The 24146-nt window shown below is 42.9% G+C and overlaps 1 protein-coding gene across 4 annotated transcripts in view; it reads left to right on the forward strand.

Annotated features, from left to right (window-relative positions):
* Positions 1-23813, forward strand: part of LOC128756895 (copine-8) — a 64058-nt gene extending 40245 nt beyond the window's left edge. For 2 of the 4 annotated variants that reach the window (XM_053861719.1, XM_053861717.1), the window contains 13 exons: positions 60-163; positions 1374-1478; positions 4046-4087; positions 4818-4893; positions 6042-6095; positions 6174-6235; positions 14089-14135; positions 15416-15597; positions 15670-15797; positions 17165-17267; positions 18225-18282; positions 18367-18440; positions 18896-23813. In XM_053861719.1, the coding sequence (XP_053717694.1) occupies positions 60-163; positions 1374-1478; positions 4046-4087; positions 4818-4893; positions 6042-6095; positions 6174-6235; positions 14089-14135; positions 15416-15597; positions 15670-15797; positions 17165-17267; positions 18225-18282; positions 18367-18440; positions 18896-19084 (1224 nt within the window). In that variant the 3' untranslated portion in view covers positions 19085-23813. Of the gene's footprint in view, positions 1-59; positions 164-1373; positions 1479-4045; positions 4088-4817; positions 4894-6041; positions 6096-6173; positions 6236-14088; positions 14136-15415; positions 15598-15669; positions 15798-17164; positions 17268-18224; positions 18441-18895 lie in introns of all 4 variants that reach the window. The other 2 variants (XM_053861718.1, XM_053861716.1) reach the window with 1 other exon arrangement.
* The last annotated feature ends 333 nt before the right edge of the window (positions 23814-24146 follow it).

The raw sequence follows: 24146 nt of genomic DNA on the forward strand, positions 1-24146 counted from the left end.
CTTTTATTACTGTGCGTTCACTTCAATATCTCCTCTCCTCTGTGTGGACTTCTCGTTAGGAGTCTGTGATGTTACAGTTCTGCGGGAACAAACTGGACAAAAAAGACTTCTTTGGCAAGTCGGACCCCTTTCTGGTCTTCTACAGGAGCAACGAGGACGGAACGTGAGTCCCCCTCCTGCATGTTTCGTCTTTGTTCCTTTGCAGCTAAAGGAAATTGGTTCCATCGATTTTCCTCTGGTTAAAAGACTCACAGCCTGTTTTAAGCGTGTGTGTGTGTGTGAACTCCGTGTGAATGTGTGTGTTGTTGTGCACTGTTTTTAATGTGTGTGTGTGTGACTTTGATCTGAATACAATCGGCTCTTTTTGTGCCCTGCTGTGTGCAGCAAGTCAGATAGCATCTCCCTAATCCTCCTGCAGGTCAATAGTTAATAAAATTAACTCTGTTATTGTCCGCTATTGTGTGGATGTGTGTGTTCTGTTAGTTCGTTCGGCTTCCTTTTTTATCCCACTAGTCATCAAATCACAGAGGAACAGAATTATTATGACAACAAATTAATGTCATTCATAAATAGAAGTTAAGAAGAAAGTGGGTTTTTTTTATCTGTAAAATGCTGATTTGCTTGTATATTTGCACAAAGATACATGCGAGATAAACAGCCTTTTTTGGGGTTGCCTGAAAAGTTACTGAACTGCCAGAATGGATGGGCATAAAACATGTTCAAGTTTAGCATAATCGTAATTTTTGCTGGCAGACTTCATATTGCAGATCATGTCGTACATCATTCTTGGTCCTCTATAGTCTTAAGAGGAGTCCTGCTCAGCACATGGTGAAGGAGCAGAGACACAATTCTACCATATTTATTTCAGATGTTTTGTGGGAAATTGTAGTGAGGTCAGGGGACAATTTTCAAGATTTTTGACTATAAATATGGTAATCCCTATCGATATTTTTGATTAATCTATTCAACAATTTTAAAAACAATTTATTCTGCTTTTGGAAAATGAGTGTGCCATTATGTTTAGTTTCCTTCCTGAACCACCGTTCCACTTTAAGTTTATATATGATTCATTGAGAAGCAGAAAAGCAATTCACCTCTGAATGCGCCTTGAGCTTGACGTACTTCACTTTGACGTACTTCACTTTGACCTTCATCCATCCGCGTAAAAAGTGAAATAATCAGCGTTCCCTGGTCAATTACGGAAAAAAGAGCACAAATGGACCTGTTGACCCAAAATGCACTCAGGAATGGAGTTTATAAATAGAAATGTATGTTTGAACTCTCAAGATCCAATGGAGTAAATTCAGTGAATCAGTCCAGTATAATGTGCACTGTAATGATTTGTCTTTTTTTATCGTTCACTCTCCCTGCAGCTTCACCATCTGCCACAAGACGGAGGTGATCAAGACTACGTTGAACCCCGTGTGGCAGGCCTTCAAGATCCCCGTCAGAGCTCTGTGCAATGGAGATTACGATAGGTGCGCGACTGGAAGGGATGACTGTGGTGACCTCTGACAGCACTGTCATACATTCAAGCCATTGGAATTCACTCACTGTTACTAGTACACAGTAAACACAAGCAAAACGGACACATTTCAAGTCAATATTTGTATTCATTTCATGTTAATTAAAATTGAAAAAAATATTATATATATATATATATATATATATATATATATATATATATATATATATATATATATATATATATATATATATATATACCCAGTCACACATTACAGTTTAGCTTAGCTCAGCTTGGCTAGCAGACTGCAGCTTGTCCAATCAGCTTATTTGGTTGATGTGTTCCGGCGTCTCTTATCAAGCCAATGCTTCTGACAGACACACAACCGTCAGTGTGTCTGTCTCCGGCCTGTGTGAAGAGATAAGAATTAGAGCTGGCAACAGCGTACAGGTGTGTGTGTGTTAACAGGTGCAGGCTCATATCGTTCCCTCACACACATTTACTGTCACATTAACAGACACATTGTCGATGTGTTAGATATCCCTGATACCCTGGAAATTAATTTATTTGACTGAGCAGATAAGGAAGGGGATCCCTAGATTTGTGGCTTGTCTGGAAACACATTATCCTCCCAGGAATATCTGTCTGCGGCTGCATAAACAGATCTGTAGCGCACACGTCTAACACAAACTGACACGTCGGCAGAGTGACGGGTTCTCTCTGACTCTGCTAGTGTGGCTTATTATGACAGCGTATGTACACAAACACACACCTCGACTCACATACATGCACCTACACACACACGCGCTTAACTTCTAAGGACGCCATTGATATTGAAGCTCCTTGACTTTATTATCGTCATCGGTCTCACTGATCTGGCCCTGCTGCTGCTACAGGGTCCATTTGCAATGAGTCATCACTTCCACTGACGGATGAGGAGCTTCAGCTCTTATATGAGACTTAACACAACTTGTGCAACTCACTGTTTTGTTCACCTACATGTACTTTTCGTTGTCCTATGTATTCCGTATTTTCATTCCATTAATAGAATTATCATCACATAGTTCACAGGTAAAAAAAATAACTCACAAAACACAACCAACATTCAGTACCTGAGCTAAATTTAACCACCTTCAGACAAATATAGTTCATTCAACATAACCACAACACGCAAAAAAAGATAGCAACATGGTAATGTTTACCACCTCAACCACTGCAAAAATACAACAATAATAAGCATTTAGCTCAAGATCTGAATGCCAAGACTAGTGTCATTGAAACCACTGTCGCAACAACAATAAACACAAACACTCAAAAGAATCATGCCTCATTTTAGCATTTCAACTATGGCAACACATGGGTAACGCAGCCACACAAGTACGCTAGTGGAAGACGTGTGAATCATGCGTCGTCAAAGCAACCACATCAGCCTGCAAGTAACCATGCACCACACATTTACTATGATCTCACGCAGGTGCATGATGGCAATGACAAAACACCAGTAGAGTCAAGGCAAGCATGAACTGCGTTTGGATTATTAGTGTTGTTACAATGTTAACCCCACAACCCAGTGTGAAAGATAAATAATGCATCAGAAACACCATGACCAAAGTGCAACAGCAACACTTAACACAAACGTAATGCGTACCACTGACCAACTACACCACACAAAACTAGGAAGCCATCACCAACCACAACCTGAAAGCTACCACGCCTGCCACACAAACTCTCCACAAAGTCCACCACACTACTGGAGTACAACACTAAGGCGTGACGGTAGTGAAAAAAGTCTTGTTTGTCCTTTAGTCTGTTGTGCAAACTGTTGTTTTTGCAATACATATCGACTTGTAACACTGGTGCCAAACAGTCACATCATATATGAAACATAAGCCCATTGAACCAACCTCACAATGACATCGCTTATAACCTAAATGGTCCACCACACAACCGAACCGCCACACAGTAATGTCTCACCTTAGCAAGACTGTATGATGCGGATCCCTGTATTTGATGCAGAGAGACCACATGTTTCAACAGTGATGGTTGGCTGCCGAGCTGTTGATCTGCTGAGGTTTTAAACTCATGAATCACAGTGAAGAGGGGGACAGGAAACTTTCCCGCTGATGTTTGGAGGAGAGACTCCTGTCCAATATGACTTTGAGCTCTGTCTTCTCACTTTGTGCCTCTTCATTATCAATCACATCCGCCGTCTATTCTCTCTCCAGTTTTTTTATGTGCGGCCCTCGTTCTGCCACTATTGTCGGAGAGAGACGACCCTCCTGTGTGTGATGGCAGCACCTTCATTTTCTCCTCTTGGATTGAGTCTAGACGACTTATATTACTGGATGTAAATAGAGCAGCAGTCAGACAGATATATTCCAGGAAACATCCAAACAGCTGCAGGACTTTCATTTTAATCTTTTTACCTTCACTTCCAAATCTATCATCCTATAATATCAATCCACAACCCATATAACTGGAATGAAGTTTACAAAAGCCTAATTCACAATAATGCTATTTAATGTGTTTAGTTCGACAAACAAAGAATTCTAACCAGCTCTACGTCTCATTCCTCAACAGGACGATCAAGGTGGAGGTTTACGACTGGGACAGAGACGGAGGGTAACTCTTCTTGTATCATTGCAAAATAAATGGACTATGCTATAAAAGCCTTTGGTTATTGCACTTCCTTTGGTGAAAACTGAGGTTTACCAGACATCAACAAAGCATCTACAATTCAGACTTGGTGGAGATTTGACAGTTGGCAACAACGATAATGTATGGTAGCAACAGCGTCACTGTCAGTAAGAACACAAGACTTCCAGCACAATGTTTGCTTGATAATCAATAAATTTTAGATGGATAGGTCAATTTGATCTCTGAGTATGTTTTCATATTCAGTCCACCACCAAGCAGAGGGAGTCAGGTTTTCGTGGTCAGTCTTCAGTCAGCCATCCTCACCATAAGGGGAGGTCAATGAGTCATAGTTGTTAACTAGTTTAGTCTGTCTAGAATTCGCTCCAGAGGTAAGAAGCCGCACACATGCTCAGCAGATTAAACAAAAGCCGGATTTGTTCATTGTGACATTTGTAAAACAGAACATTCATTCTGCTCTTCCTCTGTTGGAGGGAACGCAGTGGCATTTTGGTAAAGTGGGTGTTGATCATTCTCAGTGAATTCTTTCCTAAATGTCCTCATTTAGTGTTGCATTGTTCAGGAACAGACAAAATACCAACAAACTAAATACCAAAACTATCTGTCTCACAGTCCAGCAGTTCTGTCCTGCTGTGTTTTGTTGGAATTAGTCAATTTGGTGCTATTTTTAAACACGTCTCTCCTTCTCTCGCCACAGTCACGACTTCATTGGCGAGTTCAGCACCAGCTACAGAGAACTTTCAAGGGGACGCAACCACTTCAATGTCTACGAGGTGAGATTGTGACCATCAACTGCAACTGCATCACTTCAAGTCACCTAATAGTTGATTTTTTTCTCTATAATACCTCACACACTTATATAGACAGTAATGGTAGATCACTGACTTGACTACTACTATTAGTCGCAACAGGAACACAACGCCTTTCTGAGAGGAAATACTCATGAGCAAATCTATATTGAAGCAAAAGGCAAATACACACTCCAGCACACTCTGGTCATTTCTTACTGGTGTGAGCACAAGAGACAATCTGAGCAGCTCACGTCTGGAGGCTCACCTGTCCTTGCTGGTACCTTTGGTGACGTTGCCAAGGTGAAATGCATAAATCTACCCATCTGTATGTTCCCTGAGGTGGTTTTGGTTCACCTTGGCACACTTTCAGTATGAGCAGTTTAAAACTGTGGTGCAGGAAACCAACCGCTCCTGAGGGCCACGCCTCTCTAAATAGTGAGATTTTAGAGCTTACTACGTGAGCCTGAATTTAAGTTGCTTGAGAGTCCTGTATGGAACAAAAGATGGAAGTGTGTACCAGGTAAATGAGGAAGGTGCTTGTCAGTGCTGAGTTCATGAAAGGTGAACAGTCCTTAGTTAGCGCTGCACCAGCTCCAGGATGAATGTTGGAGCAGTCATAGGTATTAGCACTGTTAACCCTCAGTGCAAATGGAGGAAGACACCATGGGAAGCGCTTGCCTCAGTCCACTGTGGTGAACCATTCAGGGTGTCAACAGCTGGTCACTGTAATGAGAGGTCTTGGTCTGTCTGTGGAAGAGGGGACCTCCAGCCACGCTGCACCATGACTACTGTGGTCCTGGTGTTTGGAAACAAATCATTATTGTGAAACCTAAGGCCCTCCCAACGCATGCACACTCGTGCAGCACAACCTAAGCCAAACTATCCGTGAGGTCTGTTGTTGTAGTTTTTCAACTTCTCTCTTATCTACTGAGAGTTGCTGGTTTCGAGCTCCTGTTTATTTTGTCCTACTTTATCAGAATTAGTTGTGCCCCCTCCCAGGTTCAGCGTGCGTGGGAGTGCGAAGAGTGTTGTAAAGCTCTTAAACGTGCAGTATAAGCCAAGCAATAAATCACACATATAATTGGTCTGCATTTCTGACTTATTGACAGCAACAACTTTTTCTTTTTCAGGTGATTAATCCAAAGAAAAAGTTGAAGAAGAGGAGATACATCAACTCTGGAACGGTGAGACACGTTTGCACGTCTCTCTGAGCTGTGGGTCATGTCCAAACCGTCACAAAGTCGTGTTGTTTTCACTCCCAGGTAACGCTGCTGTCATTCCTGGTTGACATTGAAGTGACCTTCCTGGACTACATCAAGGGAGGGTGAGTCCCCACGTTTACTGAGGACACGCTTTCACGAGGTGACACACTGAGCTTTCATAACAGCCGCGGCAGGACTGCTTTCAATCCTTCAACGATGATGATCACAAAAAAGTGCATTTGCATGTGGAGCACATGGAGGAATGACCAATCGTCTGAACCCATGTGGTGCGACTGTGATCTGGCCTTGTGTTTTGGCACTAACCGTAGACACGCGCTCGCCATGTGAGCCAGGTCGGGATGTTGCTCAGGAAGCTTGACGGCGGGCGGCCATGCGTGAAGGGAAAGCTTGTCTCTGTTCTCAGACTTCATCAGACTCACAGGAGGGGAGACAGAGAAGGCAAAGACTCTCTTTACCGTATTCACTGCAGCATTTCAATTTAGGCTTCCTGGTAAATTCCTTTTAACAAAAATAAATCCTTGATTACTTGGTGGAGTTTCATGAAATGCATTATCACATTCGATATTATCCATGGTATTACATGAGCCCTTTATCTGAGTGCCGGCCCGCTAAATCTATCTGTGGCTTAAGTGCTATAGTTATATATAGTTATAGTTCTCGACCACAATCCGTTCCAGACGGCCGTTCGAGAAGCGAATTGTTCGAAATCTGAATAGATTTCTCCCATTACAATGAATGGAAAAAGAAATGATGCGTTCCAAGCCTTAAAATAGGCTTTTGTAGGAGTGAATGTAGAGTGTCTGCTGCAGGTGCGCTGTTCCTCTATGTGTGTGGCCGCTGCATGTGGGAGGGGTTGCCGAGTGAGTGACGTCTCTCCAGAAGTGAAGAGGTGCCCGGTGCGTGTCCAGCTCTGAATGTGCGCTTCTGTGCAGTTTGGCTGTGACAAAGTCATAAACCAAGTCACGCTCTGTCCCAGACTCGCCTCATCCCTGTCCCAGCTCCAGCCAACAGGACATCAAACCCTGGAGTGAGCGCTCCAGCCTCGGAGGTGTGGAGAGCGAGCACCTCCCCTGTGACACTCTACCACGGTCCAGTGCAGAGACAGGAAAGGTTTTACACCAATATGAAGAAAAAACAGTCAGTAAATGTAGCTAACAGGACACGTCTGCATACAGAGGCTGCGTTACACACAATAATAAAGCCCGTCGTGGGTCAGCTGATCGGTCCAGCTTTTTCGGGGGCGTTCGAGTTCTGGATTTTCGTCCGAAGCAAAAAAATCACTGCATTTTTGCTCGAACTCTGATTTGTTCGAATTCCGGGACATTCGAAAACCGAGGTTCCACTGTACTAAATTGTCTTTGATACATGATGCTTGTGCAAGTCTTGAAACACTGTTTTCCAGAACTTAAGTAAAATAAGTAAAAGGCTATGCATATGAAGTGACTGCTCAAATACGGAAATAGAAAGAGAAATCCTGTGTTTTCATTCTGTGCGTGAAAATAAAAAATCCATAGAAGTGCCTTTTCCGTATTTCCTTATGACACTCTGAAATACATTGATTCTAACAAGGTTTTTGTAAGTGGGTCAAACACAGACACCATCTTGTGACATCTCCGGAGTTAGCGAACACCAGTGCGCTGTGCACTGAAGTGGTGGATGTAGCAACAATATCTGCGAACAACAAGGGATTTTGTCAACTGTTTGTGAGCAGGTTCCTTTAAGACATAGTGGGAAGTAGGACATACTGATTTACCGGCAAGTATTGATGTCGACTCATCGCTGTTTTGGATAGTGTTGGTGTCATCGCTTACCGTTTGTTTGTGTTCAAAAAACATGGGCATTTGCAGTGGGTTTCAAATACGATTTGAGGCAAACCTTCTGGGCAAAATAATTCGTCAAAGCCACAAAACGCAGACGGTTGCCTGAGTTCACTTATGTAGTACAATAATTCACTAAAGTCCAAAAATAGACCACAACCTCAATCACAAAAAAGCCAATGTCCAAATGTCTCACGAGTCCAAAATCTAAGAAAATCAAATGAATCAAATGCACACTTGGATGTCAGGACAACACACGGTGGGGGGGGGAAAAGCACAACTGAAGAGCTCAGGCATCAAGTCAAAAATACAAAATCAAAAACTTTGGAAACTTGACGGTCTGGCGCACCAGACTGGAACCAGGTGGAATATAAAGGCTGCCGCCTCCAGCTGGTGATTGAGGATTAGTTCCAGCTGTGTGCCAAAGGTGAAGCTCGGTAAAAACAGAATGGAGAAGAAGAATAAAAGCAGATCACCACAGTTTCCACTTTAGTCATGTTTGAGATTGTGCTCAAAGGCTTGGGTTGCCACCATTCATGCTGGAAAATGAGGGAAAGACCCAATGGCGAGTCGTGATTAATGTTTATTGAATGGAAAAAAAAATTGAAATACATTGATTTAGCTGATTTACCGAAATGGTCAATGTCATGCACTAGCTCAGTGTGAAAATGAGTGTAAAAAGAAATAAGGAACCTAAGCATTTGTTTATACCGTATTTAAAATATAAAAGTGAAGAATGACTATATACTGGACTGTATACTGGATGAGTCGGTGGATGAGTCACCCAATGTCATGGTAGAGTCATCACTTCTATTAATGATAATGATAATAATTCTTAGAATCTGGGTAGTATGCAGTTCTCTTGTGGGAAGTAGCAAAGTCAGAAAAGTTGCAATGAAGATTGTTCCAATATCTGATGGTGTTGATGGTACAAACTGTACCATCAACTGCTATCTTCAGTCATTGGAGTCATAAGTCCTGGAAATTAGGTCCCAGTTGTTATGAATTTGAAAACCCCAGTTCCGCATCTTAGTCTCGACGGCAGTTTTGTTGCACAGCGTCATCTGTCATATCTTTCTCCCCGAAAGTCGTCGCTTAACAACAGCCACCGCAGGCTACTAATATAGTGGTCATTGGCAAGCAGATCTGCCAGAGAGGATGATATTATTGTCGTCTGACCACTGTGCCAAGCCGGTAGATGCACCGCTGCAGATAATTAGACTGGTATTAAAGACTGAAATAAACCTCCTTCACCAGTGGAGCACTGACACTAATGCGACAGTCAAATGTGGCGATGTAACAGAAAGTGCTTGGGGCTGAATTTTCACTCAACGGCAAAGTGTTTTTTTCTTTTCCTCACTTTGATAAGAGTCTCATTTGAGAGCCTGAGGGGCAATTTCACTTTCTGACCATGTGTCTGATCAATACAATATTGATTCACAAGAGTGCACTCGCCAAATTAAGGTAATAGAGCCGAGCTGCTGTATAAGAGGAGGGAAATTGAGCCCGACAGCAGTGTTGGAGTGAAAATATAGTTTGTATAAAGAGGATGTTTACAATGCCAAGATTAATTCGACCTTCTGTACATCCTCTCGCTCTTTTCCTTTACTGCATGTTGTATATAAATGAAGTCCCCTCACTCTCGTAGATTGATGCAATGTGTTATTTTTTAATCATCGAGACTGCAGTGATGCTGCGATCACTGCATCCATGACAACCACCCTGTTTCCTCTGCCAAACCTACGCTACTAATACAGATGCTTCGATTTAAAAGGACTTTTGGTTTTGGCCTTGTACGTGTTTCCCACCAGTCTACCTGAACCTCACGCTCATGCAACTGTTGTGTAACGTCGAGACCGACCAAAGCTCTCTGTCAGTTTGTGAGAATTTCCCCGTCCCTGCAGTCTCACATCCTGATTCGTCTCTGTCTTTCAGGCCCAATCAGCTAATTTGCTCGCTCGTCTTTGGACCTCATTCAATCATGGTCTGCATAAATTAGCCGTCTGTGTTGTTCTGCCGCTCACTGGTTCTCTCTCAAGATCAGCTCATGAGTTTTCTGTCTGATCCCAGGCCTTTTGACTAAATCATTTACAGTATATCTTGATCCTAGGAGTACAGCCAGAGCTTATTGCACTGGTATACTGGTGGTTTCTTGCTGATCTGGGGTCAGCGACCTCCCTTACACCCGCACCCTGCTGTGTCAAATGATGGTGGCGCAAGATCAAATTCATGTGGTTGAACTCTTGAAATCAAATAGATTCAATGTTGATCTAAAACAAGTAGACAAATTTTCAAAGAAAGAAAATGTGAAAAAAAGCAATCTTGAATCACAATTCTGTTTTTATTTATTTTGTATTGGAAAGATTTTTGGGCATATATGTATCGCCAAAATATTGGCATGCCGATTCAACCACGTCAGCAAATAGTAGATGAAAAAAATGTCAAAGGTGGCAGCGGAACTGAGGAATGAGGTTTACCCACAGTGAAAAAAATGATAGCACAAAGTTAAGCTTGAAAAGAAAAAGACACAAAAGAAGTTGTGTTTGTCTCTTGTGAAGTCATTACAGGATATAAAAAGGCAAGAAAGTCCTCCTTGACCAATGTTGTGCAGCCATTTCTCAAGTCAGGAGTGGACGATACGTCGACTTGGGCAGTGAGATTATTTATGTCGTGACTCCGTAACAAGCACAAACTAACTAACAGCTCCAGATTTCTTCCTGGCTACGGCCAGATGGACAGTGTCCAGCCAGCAGCATCTGTTTGCATATCATCAGGAGAGGTTTCGCTGCACAACCTCTGATGCTGTTTTTAGTCCGATCCGTGCACTCATGCATGTTCTTCCCCCTCTGGCTGCTGGATCCAAAATGAAAGGAGACTTCTTTGAAACATTAAACACTGTGAACTGGAGCATTTGGACTTTCAGCACTTTCATACTACATCTCCACAGAAGACTATGGGACGAACAAGAAACGAAAATGTACAAAATTAGAAACATGTTTATAGAATCAAACTCATGGGAAGACAGTGGGCATGTAGAAAAAATGTAAATGCAAATGTTGTTGAAAAGAAAAGATGCAACATATAACCAAAGGTATTAAAGATTAGATTAAACACCTGAAGCATGCACGAGTGATTACCCTGGAGAGCAAAGGCAACACAGTGTTTCAGTGTTTCTACATCAGAGAGGAAATCAGCTCTGGTGTTTTTCTGTCATGCACTTCATCAGATCCCCCCTCCGAGTGATATTTTGTCATATTGGTTCGGCGCTGAGCTTCTGTGGCCTTTAACAGCGGGTGGAACATCGGGCTCTGACAGGGAAGCAGCTGGTGACACTGTATTCAGAAGAGGAAATGATTGCATACGCGCTGCACTTGAACTCAAATGTTTATCTGAAGCAATGGAATCATGGGAGATAAGGAAATTGTTGCTCCTCATTTGGTCTGATGTGTTGAGAAGTGATGTGTCCAGAAATATGGCATAGTGAGGAGCCCACAGTCAGGATCACCTACTTCAGCAGAAGTCAAACAGAGACAGGCTTAAATCCCAGTTTTTTGTTGGTACTTTTGAGGTACTGGTACTTAATAGTTGACTACTACTTGAGCTACGCAGAAGAGCGCAGTTCTTTACATTATAGTAGGGAGCGTGTAGTTTGCATGCAATGAGTGGACACTTGAATGAACATCATTTAAGGAGCAGTCGTCCTCGTCTGGTGACAACTGGTCTGTCTTTATTTGAGGAAAAAAAACATTTAATGTTACTGGTGAAAATCGTTGGCTGAACATAACAATGAGCAGTTGCTGAATTACTTGATGCTTTACTTTGAGCTACGCAGTTTGTTTACATGCACTGTAGTTCTCCTACGCTCTGACCTGTGACACTCTGGTCTTCTTCGTGCATTTTTTGCTTTCATAAGTGCATCTGATATCTGTTACTTTATGAAAGTGCGCACGTAAAACGCACCCCAAAATGGATTACTATCCAAATGCAGGGTGTCTTGTTTGCATCCAGATTCAGAAATGCCTGTGCACGAGGAAGGTGCGGGCCTGGCTGCCACAGTCGGTAGAGCGTGAGGCTCGGAGGGTTGTGGGGTTGAGTCCCATGCTGGATACTGCGTTTTGTGTTGTCGTATATACGAACACCCTCATCAATAAAGGTAGCGTTTATTGGTTAGTGTACTCAGTTACAGGACGTGTGGTTATTAAAGATTGGATTAAAAGTTGACGGCACAATCATAAACTACTGTACACAAAACATTGAAAAGAAAGTACTAATGCAAAACTTGGATGTAGATCAGTGAAGAAAAGGATCTCTTAAAACAGGAAGTTGTATGTTGCTAGTGTGACGACAAGCGACTGCCGCTAGGACAGCAGGAAAAAGTGGAGCATGGAATATCTCCTGTCTTATCAGGCGATTAGGAAGTGTACCTGCTATCCGTGTGTTTCTTCAGGACATGGACAGACGAGGTTTGGGTCTCTTCAAAACAGACTGACCGCACATCTGATGTCAGTGGTGATGTCGATGTTCGGGTCATGGCCACTGCCTCTGGATGTCCCTTATCTCACCTGCCAGAATATTTGGCTGCGTGCCGGGCTTGACTGCTGCTTTCCTCTGGAAATGTGAACAGATTGAGATTATGCTGAATTAAAAACTGAATTGGATATCTTGATTTATTTCACTTGCCTGAGTTGAACATACAACTTTGAAGTGTGAACCTTTATGTCGATGACATTGAAGATTAGTTGCGGCTTTGTTGATCTGCTTCCCAGGAAATTTCGAAGAACATTACTGTAGCATCGAGTGAGTGATACCAAGGTACTATTTAGACGTGAGATGCCAAGGCTCAAGTCAAAAGGGCAAGGGCCCTGAAGTACTGAACATGAGGGCAGTGAGTCTCACACTTCATCTGCTATGGTTCCTTACAGAGGAGTTGGTCATGATACTTTTTGTTCCCTGGTTCTCCACTCACTCAAGTCTCAACCGTGGGAGTTTGTTCCATGTAACAGAAAACAGACAGAATGTCAGTTGAGAGGATACTGCCCCGATCAACGTCCCCCGATGATGCATGAAGGTTAGAAAAAACTGCCTTGTAGCATTCACATTTTTCAGCTAACCAAGAAGACCTGGTCCGCGAGGGAACACTTCTGACTTGCTTTTCATGTTTTGATGCTTTGTCATCTGTCCGCAGACATTCCAGGAATGGTCCCCAACGTTTTGAGGAGTTTCACTTGTTTGTGTTTCTCTCCATCCTGTCTTTCAAGCTGGTCTCTGGCGTGCACTGCTCCAGATTATATACGCGACTACTTTGTCTGCTGTCACACTTCTCAGCTCCACATGTGTTTAGAATAACACCACCTCAACAAGCTTCTACACATTCACATCACTTAGCACAACACTCACAACCTTTCATGGCATGATGTGGCATTCTTTAGTCGACCGGCGCAGCCTCATTGTGCTCCTCTTGGAGTCTGGTTTTGGATATTTTTATTACTGTTCGACTTCGCCTTATCTCTCTCCTGAAGTTTTAAACCAGCGGTGAAAAGAGGGCATGCATAATTTAGCCCGTTCGACTGGGTCAGCCCACGTGTGGAGGCCTGGACCAGATCCTGACTATCCGTGTCCTTGGCTCTGTGTTCTTGCAGAGGTGTTTTCATCTGGTAGTTGAACTACTTCAGATTGCTCATGCAGTCAAGAACAACTTTGGTGTCTCACTAAAGTCATGTGACTCTCCTGCAATGATCTCAACAGTTTTTAACAATTTCAGGAAAACGATGCTTGTGAGGAACAGCTGAAACAAAGTGGACTGCCAAAGTAGCCCACTATAAAAAAAAAAAAACTGTCAGAATAAGACTTCCAGCACCAAACATGGACCTCCAAAAACATGTTGAGCATGAAGAGGAGATCACAAGGGACATGAAAAATATTCAGGGGCTCAAAAGCGCATGAAACTGGATGCACAGCGTCAAGTGAAAAAGTGAAGCCCTGACTCATATGCTAATGAGTGAGAGGAGAAAGAGCGGGCGGTTATCTTTGTTATCACATCGACCTCAGTGCGCCTGTTGTGTCCCGCTGAGCTTGTGATTTAAGAAGTTCATGTCTTTGTTGATCGACAATGCTTGTTTCCTCTTCTGTTTCTTAAGGACCCAGATCAACTTCACCGTGGCCATTGACTTCACAGCCTCCAACGGTGAGTCTCTTCTCACGCCGGACGCCGCGGGAGCATTTATTCAAATACTCGCAGATGGAAGTGTTTCCTAATGACCCTCTCCATCAGCTGGCAGGCGCGCGCTGATCAAGGAGCGTGTTATCGCTCCACGCCGGCCCCGAGCTGGGGAGAGGCAATAGGCAACCAAATCCTATTAAAGAGCACCAGAGCTCCCAGGCTGTGCTCTGGAATATTTGTGGCTGTAATCTTCACAAGTTTATGAAACAAGCTGCTCATCTGGAAGGCCCCAGGAGCTCATGTGCATAATTGTGTTTCACGTCCTCCCCTGTCTCTTTCTCATTATGAAAATGTTAAAATGAGAAAAAACTTAATGTATTCATTCATACTCTGTGGCTTGTTAGAGTAGGCCAGGGTCGTGACTCAGTCATGAGGAGGCAGAAGGACGGTCAGGTCCGAATGTCTGAAGTCACGTACAATCTGAGGCACGTCGATAAACGCTAAACAATTCCGGTGGTTTTTTTTTTCACCATTTAAAAAAAACAGAGGGGAGCTATGTACCTGACACGTTCCTGGTGCACCAGCTCTTTTCCTTCTGTTTCTTCATTCCTAGATTCTTGAGGAAAAAGTTACTCATCAGTTCCATGCATTCAATTTTACCAGCAACCTACCACTTCACCCCTGACACGGTGCATAGTCATGAGTTCAAAATATTGCACATGTATAATATGTATTTGTCAAAATAGACAAATTGAAGTTGGTTATTTCAGTGCCTAAGAACATATATAAGTCACATTTTCAGGGGAAATTTATTTTACATAATCCATAGCAGGAAGAGGTAACACCATAAAGGTCCTCCCGCAAAATCATTTGCACCTGGGTCGAACGTGAAACAGAACGTCGCCAAGAAGCAAGATGAATGAGAAACAAGTAAAGGGGGGATTTTTCTTCGCATTTATTGCAGTGATAATGGTACAATTACTTGTTTTCAGTCTACAAGTCTGTTCTGCTATATGAATGAGTATAAGGCACAGGAACAGTGAAACTGCGGAAAGTACATTCCAGTATAGCAAGTAAATGTTCCACCTGTGGTGCTCAAGTCCACCATATTTGTTGTTGGCAGATATTGTTTTGACTGTTTTGACTCTTAAGAGTCACTAGATTATTCCGTTAAGCATTTAAATTTAGCATTCTTAAGCCAACAGCAACTTTAAATAAACTCAACAAACTTTGAATCGCTGCAGCAAACAGCTTAAATTCAAATAAGAAAGAACACAAACCTCATTCTGCCCCATCATCTCCAGGAAACCCGGCCCAGCCCACTTCCCTCCACTACATGAGTCCATACCAGTTGAACGCCTACGCCATGGCGCTCAAAGCCGTCGGGGAGATCATTCAGGACTACGACAGCGACAAGATGTTCCCCGCTTTGGGATTCGGTGCCAAGCTCCCACCTGATGGACGCGTCTCTCATGAATTTGCATTGGTAGTGTCTCCCGTACAAAATGTTCATGTTTCATTTGGTAGTTACTTTCCTACCTGCGTCTCACGAACACAGAACGGGAACCCGCAGAATCCATACTGTGCCGGCATTGATGGTGTGATGGAAGCGTATTACCAGAGTCTGAAGTCAGTGCAGCTGTACGGACCCACCAACTTCTCTCCTGTCATCAACCACGTGGCCAGGTAGCACTCGCTTTATTCCACCTCCTAGTAGCAGTGAATTCTGAACCACAGCTCTGGTTCAGCTTGGTGAAGGGAGCGTAGCCTGATAGCTAACAGCAGCGAGAAGCAGCGACTCTGTAAGAGGAACAAGCTCAGTGTTCTTTACACCCGTGTGGGCGAATGTAGTTTACTGTGAAGTGGAAGCATGAGGCTACTGAGGGAGGCGTATGGAGGACTGTTCTACGCTCTAAACGTTCACGTCTTCACCGCTCAACTAAGTGTATAAGTCTGGCTGGCAACAGTTTTCTGATGCCAGTGGAAGTTAAAAAATGACAAAGAAATACAAGTTATCAAGTCATAGTGGCAAGACCAAAAAGCAAAATTCTGTCAACAGCGTTCTCAATCTTTAAGAAGACGGGTCAAGATCATGTCAATCTTCATGGCAGGTGTTGAGTGGATGAGCTCAAAATCATGACAGAATCAGGTTTAAAATTTTGTTAACAAAATTTGACGTGTTAAAATAAACAGATAAATAACTGTAAATCAAAGTATGAAAACCAAGTTAGTTTAATATTCAAAAAAAAATTGACATCACTACAACAAAGCATGAAAAGAATAATGTGTGAAAAATAGATCAAAACTCGCTCATCACTTTGAGATCAAAATACAGAATCTGTCGTCACCTTTTACCAACATTTGTTAATTTAGTTTACCTTAAAAAAGTTTAAAAAAGTAATTGTTGAAAAAAATAATAATGTGAGATTAAAAGTAACAATTATGAGACTGAATGGCAAATTATTTCTTCAAAATTGAATTGAATTTTTTATTGAATGTTTTGTATGAATTTAAAAAGTGTGTTTATGTAAAAAACTATAATTAAAGAGATTCTTCAAGTGAAAAAAATAATTCAAACATTTAAATGCTCATAATAATAAAAAGTTGTAATTATGGAGCAGAAATCAAATATGTATTTGGATTTAAAATGAAAAAAACGTTTTGTGCAACGTCCATTTGATACCAGGGGCCATGAAAACTCCTCTTCAGTCGCTCTGAAGGTTCTCATTTGCCACGAAGGACAGGCATGTCAGACCCTTGTTGAATGTAGAGGTCAAGGAACCTGGGTCTTTCTTCCCATCAACCTTCTCATAGATCCAAACTCAAAGTTTGTTCCCTGAAACAAGATTTTCTGTGCTCTACACTCTGGTGATGCCACTGATCAGAGGGATGGACTGTCAGTTCTATACACAGCGAGGCAGAAACCAGCTCACCCCCCTGTACCAGCCGTGTGCTTATTTCTCTGTCCAGTGATCGTCTCTCTTTACAAACAAGAATATCTGTGACAGCTGAGCTTGAACACTGAGGTTTGACTGTTGCTTGAACCTGTGCAGGTACGCAGCCTCAGTGAAGGATGGATCTCAGTACTTCGTGCTCCTCATCATCACTGACGGCGTCATCTCAGATATGGCACAGACGAAAGAGTCCATAGTCAACGTAAGAGAATTTTTTCCCCCCTTCAGCTCTGGAAATGGAGATGCCATTTGGGTGGTGTTGCAGTTGAATGTGAGATTGAAAATGTCAAGCACCTCAATCCAAGTGCATCAAGGACACTCGCTTACCAGCCAAAGAGGTCATTCTCGTCCAGCTGCGTTCATTCTTCCTCCTCCTTCTGGTGCAGAGCTGTTGCCACTATTACGTTTTGAGTGTCTCACGTCCGACATGCTGCGTGTGTCTTTGGTGTCCCTGCTCAGACAACAACACCGGCAAATGGCGCTGAGTTCTTCACTGAAGCAGGTTTATAGAAGGAGAGAAAGGAGGAGTGTTGCAGCGAATGAATAGAAGGAAGAGGAGCAGAGGGCAGCCAAGTCAGAGACGAGACCTTTACTGAGTGGAGGGAAAAATAAGATCATCTATCGCTCCAGTGCTCCAGGTCCAGTGTTGTCATGTCAGACTCGCTCTCATTCTCAGTCTCTCTCTCCCCCACACACACTGTATTATAACACAATGGAAGCAAAAGCATGGATACACACAATGAAATGCCCAAAAGGTCACAGAGAACATATGAATTTACAAAGAAACATCTGACTAAAGTGAAGCATATAAGTGAAAATCAATACGAACACACAAAACAGCTCCAATGAACATGCACCGAAAATCAGAAGCCCCAAAACTTGAACCATCTAAAAACGCACAAGAGAGTCTCACAGTAAAAACACAGTGCCAATGCATGAAACACACTCAGCTATTGTTGCTTTTGTGTTCTGAGTGGATTCAATTCAAAGGCCATCTGGCTCCTGGAGGTGTGATACAAGATGAACACCTTCATTCTTGTGGCACACACTTTTCATAGGCAGGAAGACATGCGCATAGTAGGGCTTGTGCAGAGTGTCGCTGTCCCCTGCAGCTCATATCAGACTAATGTTGATATGTACCGTGATGGTTTCTTCCCAGGCTGCCTCCCTGCCCATGTCAATCATCATCGTGGGGGTGGGGCCTGCAGAGTTCGACGGTAAACACTCTTCAATACACGCATTAATATTGCATAATCTCCTTTGGTGTCCGATCATTTTCACTGCTCTGTTTTTGATCTCAGCCATGATCGAGTTGGACGGCGACGAGGTCAGAATCTCGGCAAGAGGAAGACTCGCTGAGAGAGATATTGTTCAGGTCCGCACACTTACTCTTCTTGAAGTCGTCATAGTTCCGCCCACATTTGCTGTAATGCTAATGTCACTGAGGGTGAGCAACTAGCTTGAGAGCTAGCTCTAGCTAGCATTCTAGCTCATAGCTAGTGCGCACAACATGACTTGGAAAACAATGACGTTGATGCTTTGAAGACAAAGCTTAAATATAACAGTTATTTAAATGTGAATAATAACAGTTAAGGTTGCAGTACAGGGGAAATGATTCTGTATTTATACATTTATGACGTTACCTCAGAGGTAACTAGGCTAATCTGATGAAGCTAACGCACACAAATGTAGTTGTAGCTTCAGCAATGTGTGTAAACATACGCACATGCAGCATGTAACATTGTAACTGTGATCTACTTCTGAACAGAATTGCTATGGTGGAGTAGATCTCTATGCTAACAAGCTACTTTCGCTGTCTCTCTCCTACAGTTCGTCCCGTTTCGTGACTACATCGACCGGACGGGAAACCATGTCCTCAGCATGGCCCGTCTGGCCAAAGACGTTCTGGCGGAGATCCCCGACCAGTTCCTGTCCTACATGAGAACCCGCGGAATTAAGCCAGCCCCAGCGCCTCCCCCGTACACGCCGCCGGCTCAGCCCCTACAAACCCAGATCTGAGGTGGCGCTAGCTTGAAGCGAATACATACATCTGGCAACAGACCCTCATCAGAGGGTGATTTAGACTCTGGGCTCTATGTGGTCGCAGACACCACCTGCCGGGTCAGAGGGGCGGCAACCAAGCCAACGAGAGCCTGTTTCACTTCCACAGTCGAACATTCCTGTCCATGTGGAATCTTTCATTTTAGCCTAGAGGGCGCTGTAGAAAGTTTGTTTTCAGATATTTTTCAAACGAATGTCTCCAGACGAAATGACAGAATTTTGGTGTAAATACCGGAACATTCTCTCCATACGTCCGTCTCACCGGCTGTTTACAGGAAACCAGGATTTCTACTCTTCGTACTTTTGTAATGAAGACCCGTCTGTCTCTCTCCGCATGTGAGACAGGCGCTGATGATCTGCATGAGTGTAGCCGCGCTGCAGTGCATGCAAGTAGCGTTCCTGCACTACCTCCTCCTCTGTCACCGTCACCATTCTGTCTGTCCGCACTGATTCCAGACCAGTGACACTCTAGTCTTCCTGATGATTCTTTCTCTCTTTCACTACTTGCTGTGTTTCCAGCTCATTTTCTTGCTGGCATGTTTTAATTGACACTACAATTACACGCGCATCAATTTCAAGATGCGCGAGACAAAAGCCTGGGATACAAAACACAAAACAAATGAACAGTACATGATAAATACACACAGAACAGTCAAAACAACATACACACTCTAGATTTTAGGACAGAGCGACAGAGTTTACTCACAACATAGTAGATCAACACAAACCTTTTTCACATCTTAGTTACGCGTCTTCAAAACGTTTGTTATTTTAATAACAAGCTCGACTTTTTAACCATTTGGGTTTATTTTTCGCTGAAATGAATGGAAACACAGCCCTCCCTCTCTCTCCCCCTCGCTCCCTCCCTCTCCCCCTCTGCTGTCTGGGCAGGGGCAGCCAGTCGCTGGGGTCTTGTCCACCTTTGGTCTAACATGACAGCTGCTCTCAAACTGAAGACAGTTTGGGATTAAAAAAAGAGCCCAGTGGTCAAAAATGCTGATAAAAAATCCCTTAGTTGATGATTTGTATAATTTGCTTTCAAGTTTGTTTGTATTCTAGGTGTGAATACAATTGTTGTTTTGTTTTTTTTTGTGTGAGAGGTGAGCATCAAGTGTTTGGTGCATTAATGTCAGAATGAATGTTGAGAAATTGAAAACATTGCTTCCTATAATAATCTGACAAAAAAAAACATTTAAAGGGGCCATAGAATATTATGTCATATCTAGTCATTTTAGGATTACGCATGTCATTTGCAGCATTCAAACAGAGATGCCAGTGTGAGTATTACCCTTATATTTTTCAGAAAACTGTGTTTATGTTGCAGTCCAGTCCCTGGGCCCTGGGAAATTCGACGTCCCACTTTTAAGGTAACTGGAACGCTGAAGTGAGCTAACATAGTTTATGATTTCATATGACTATTTTTGAAGGATGAGCCACTGTGTTTACAGAGGAAGGGAAATGAAGGGCTGGCCTGACCAGCAAACATCTTAATTATTGCCAGTAAACCAAAACCAAAAAGTATTATGACACAAGTATCATATGACAGAGCAGCTAAATGAAGTGTTCAATGTAGCTTCAGTGCCAAGTGGGTGTAGCTTTAAGATGCTGTAGCTGGAACTTTAGCGTACAGTAGCTATTGTTATTCATGTCGCTAAAGTTGCTGAAATGCCAATGTAGTTTGAAGAGCTCGAGTGCTAGTATACTGTAGCTACAGTGTTGTACAGATGATGTGCTTTTCCAACTCAAGTGTGACTCTTCATATCATCATATCAACTTTAAATATTTATTTGGTGACTAGATATTTGTAAATGTAGCTGACGCGTCCATGTAGCTGCAGTGATCGCAGTAACAACCCAGTTAGCATGACAGTGTCTGCATTATTCTAGAGTTCAGTACTGTTGATTTCTGGAGTCAAGACAAACCAAGTCAGGTGTTGTAAGCTATTTTGTTTCTATGGGCCCTTTAAATATCTCACTGACCAATTACCACGTTCTTAACTGGATCTGCTGCTGTTAATAATACACATAATTTACAATTAAATAGTGTTTCCTCTTCTTTCTATCGACTAATATACATAGTTACATTTATTTTTTATAAAATATTCATATATCATGATGTGTCAATTCAGACGGAAGTATTTATTTTACGTATATATTTTATCACTTGTGAATCTGAGTCATCGGTTATTGTGATTCGCCCGTCCGACCCAAGCTGCCACAGGTCTTTTCAGGTCTCCATTAACCCTTCAGGCGCCAGAGTTTTTCAATGAAGTACACAACTTTGATATCACTCTTTCAAAAGGCTGTAGTTTTAAGCGTGATGGCTAAAGATGTAGGCGAAGGTGGCCATTGTGAATTATATTACATTTGTGGATGTTGAAACTTTTCCTCATCTCTTAAGCAACAATGCATCATCAGTTGTTTACGGCTGGACCGTGGACCGTGTCCCTCCTTCCACCCTCCCTTCGACCGTGTCTGCTGCTATTTACTTGATTTTTTTTTCCCAGCAAGTATTCGACCTTGCCCCCACAACAGGCACACTGCCACTACGCTCACAAGCAGCGTCACTTTCTGTCTCAATGTACGAGTCCGAGTCACTCAACCTGGCACTGTGTGTTTTGCACCTAACTGTGGCCTCCCTCCTCACCTCAACCAGGGTTGGTAGAAACAACACGCCCTCAAATGTTCCTCAGACTGAAGTGACAAGTGTCCGCCGTCTTCTTGTGTGTTAGCGACATCGCTCACCATATTTGCAGCTTGGCTTGTTTAAACTGTGGCGCTTAAAGGGTTGACTCTGCCAAGTATTCACTTCAGACTGTAGTTTAAATTGCCAACACCTGCTTTGATCTGACGATTTAAATGGGTGTGTGAGAAACACACGCGTCACAAGGTCATGGATTCCTCCCATCAACCTGATCTACTGCCTTGCTATGTGTGAAGTTAGTCCAGTGACCCCTGACCTACATCTGCCCACGCTGGCTCTGACAAGTTTCGTGATTTGTGTATGTGTGACATTCAAACGTTTCAGGGACTAACTTCTGTGTCAGCTCACAAAAACCAGCAACTTGGTCTAATAACAGCCGCGGAAGACGCCGGCACCTGCTGTGCTCGTAGACATCGTTAGCTACGTGGGTCAAACTCCAGAGCTCATTACATCTGACTCTGGGACTCCTGGGTCAGAACTGCCTTCATTATGGCCCAGATGAAGAGATTCCAGTCGGCGCTGTTCGAAGAATCCATTTCTTGTGAAAGTTTCCCGAACTATGTAAATGACTTGTTGTGGTTGTAACCATGGCAACTGGCAGCACAAATGACATGAAGATGAAATATTCCCGGGGGAGTGAATTCGGGAGCTGGTGCCTAGATGGTGTCGCTTGGCTGTCCACAGCCTGTGAGCTCCACTGAAGAGCAGGAGAGCGGCACATCTGAATGAAGTAGATACGTAGGAGGAGTCTGGAGACAGCATCTGTTGCATGATCACAGGTGGAAGATGTGGGTTTGACTCCGGCATAATGTAACATGTAGGTCTCCCTGGCACTCCGGTTTCCTCCCAAAACAAACAGAGGTGCATAGATGACTCTAAATGTTCCATATGAGTCCATCTGAGCACTTCTCTGCCTGTATGTGTCCAGCGAGGCACTGGTGGCCAGTCCACTCCAGGGTGTCTCCTGTTCCTCACCCCAAATAGCTGGGATGCATTTTGGCGTCTACTCACCCTGAATTAAATAGTTCTGACCAGGTAGCTTCATTATTTCATCAGAATGTGCTAACTTCTTTGTTAAACCGTCCGAACTCAGAACATCTGGCTGGTAACTCATTTGCCTACACACCAACAATTCCTCATACATTTTCTGAAATGAATTCAGGACCAATTCAGTGGATTCAAATTTGTGAATAATAATCCGATGTCTTCATCATTTATCAGATAAAAGTATTGTCTCCAGCTGTAGTTTTGCCCAATGTTTTTTTTTTTTTTTTTTTAACAACCTACAAAACTGATCACATTCAAAAATCACTCTTTATGGGATGTAGCATGCACAATTCCATCTTGCTTTATTTCTTTGAATTATTTCCATTTTTCACGTAAACCTATGACTACAATAAATGGCATTCATTCCTGAAAACAACCTTCTCACAAAATTCCTATCAGGGTTGTTGATGTTATGTATACAACATGGCTATAGTTCCACTTGCCAACACTGCCAGTTCCGGTTTTTAGGCTATTTTTTTTCTCTTTCTCTGGCGTGTGCATCTGAGCGTGCATGTTTGTCCTTTTCTACAAGTTTTACAACACAGTGTGATGTGTTTGATGGAACCTTTGTTTACTGAAACTATCCAAATATCGTATGCTCGTCATATTTTGGAGAAAAAAATGGTGCACTATGTTTGCATGTGCAGTTTTACACTGTTTTCAGATCTCAACATTTATATATACAGTATATATATATATGACAACTACACATTGGTTCCTGTACTATTTGGCCTTAACTCAGTGATTCTCTCGTTTTGCTGCCTTCTTACGGACTTTATCTCTTGGTGTTGTGTTTTTGATGCTTTCTAGTGTCTTGCACAAGTTCAATTCTGTATAAAGCCCAAACAAATCTTGTACTTTTTTGTAACTGTGATTGATCCGAAGAGCATGGCGGACGTTCGTCTGAAGATCATAGATGACTATTTCTGTATCAAACTCTGCGTTTCTAAATAAAAGTTCATATGAAACTGTTTCTTCAGGGGCTCGTTTTACTCACTTTACTGCTGTACATATTTTAATAGTTTCTAAAGTTACTGATGCTTTCAATTGCATTGGACTGAATCCAATATGTCTCCGGTCTGGCCTGGGAACGCCTCGGGATCCCCCGGGAGGAGCTGGAGGAGGTTTGTGCGGACCGGGAAGTTTGGGCTTCCCTGCTCCGAATGCTGCCTCCGCGACCCGACCCCGGATAAGCGGCAGAAGAAGGTGAAGGTGAAGGTGAAGGTGCTTGCTTTACACAGCGGCAGCACTGGAGTCAGGCGCAGCCAGC

This window comes from Synchiropus splendidus, chromosome 4 (genome assembly GCF_027744825.2).
Source record: "Synchiropus splendidus isolate RoL2022-P1 chromosome 4, RoL_Sspl_1.0, whole genome shotgun sequence".
Taxonomy (NCBI): Eukaryota; Metazoa; Chordata; class Actinopteri; order Syngnathiformes; family Callionymidae; genus Synchiropus; species Synchiropus splendidus.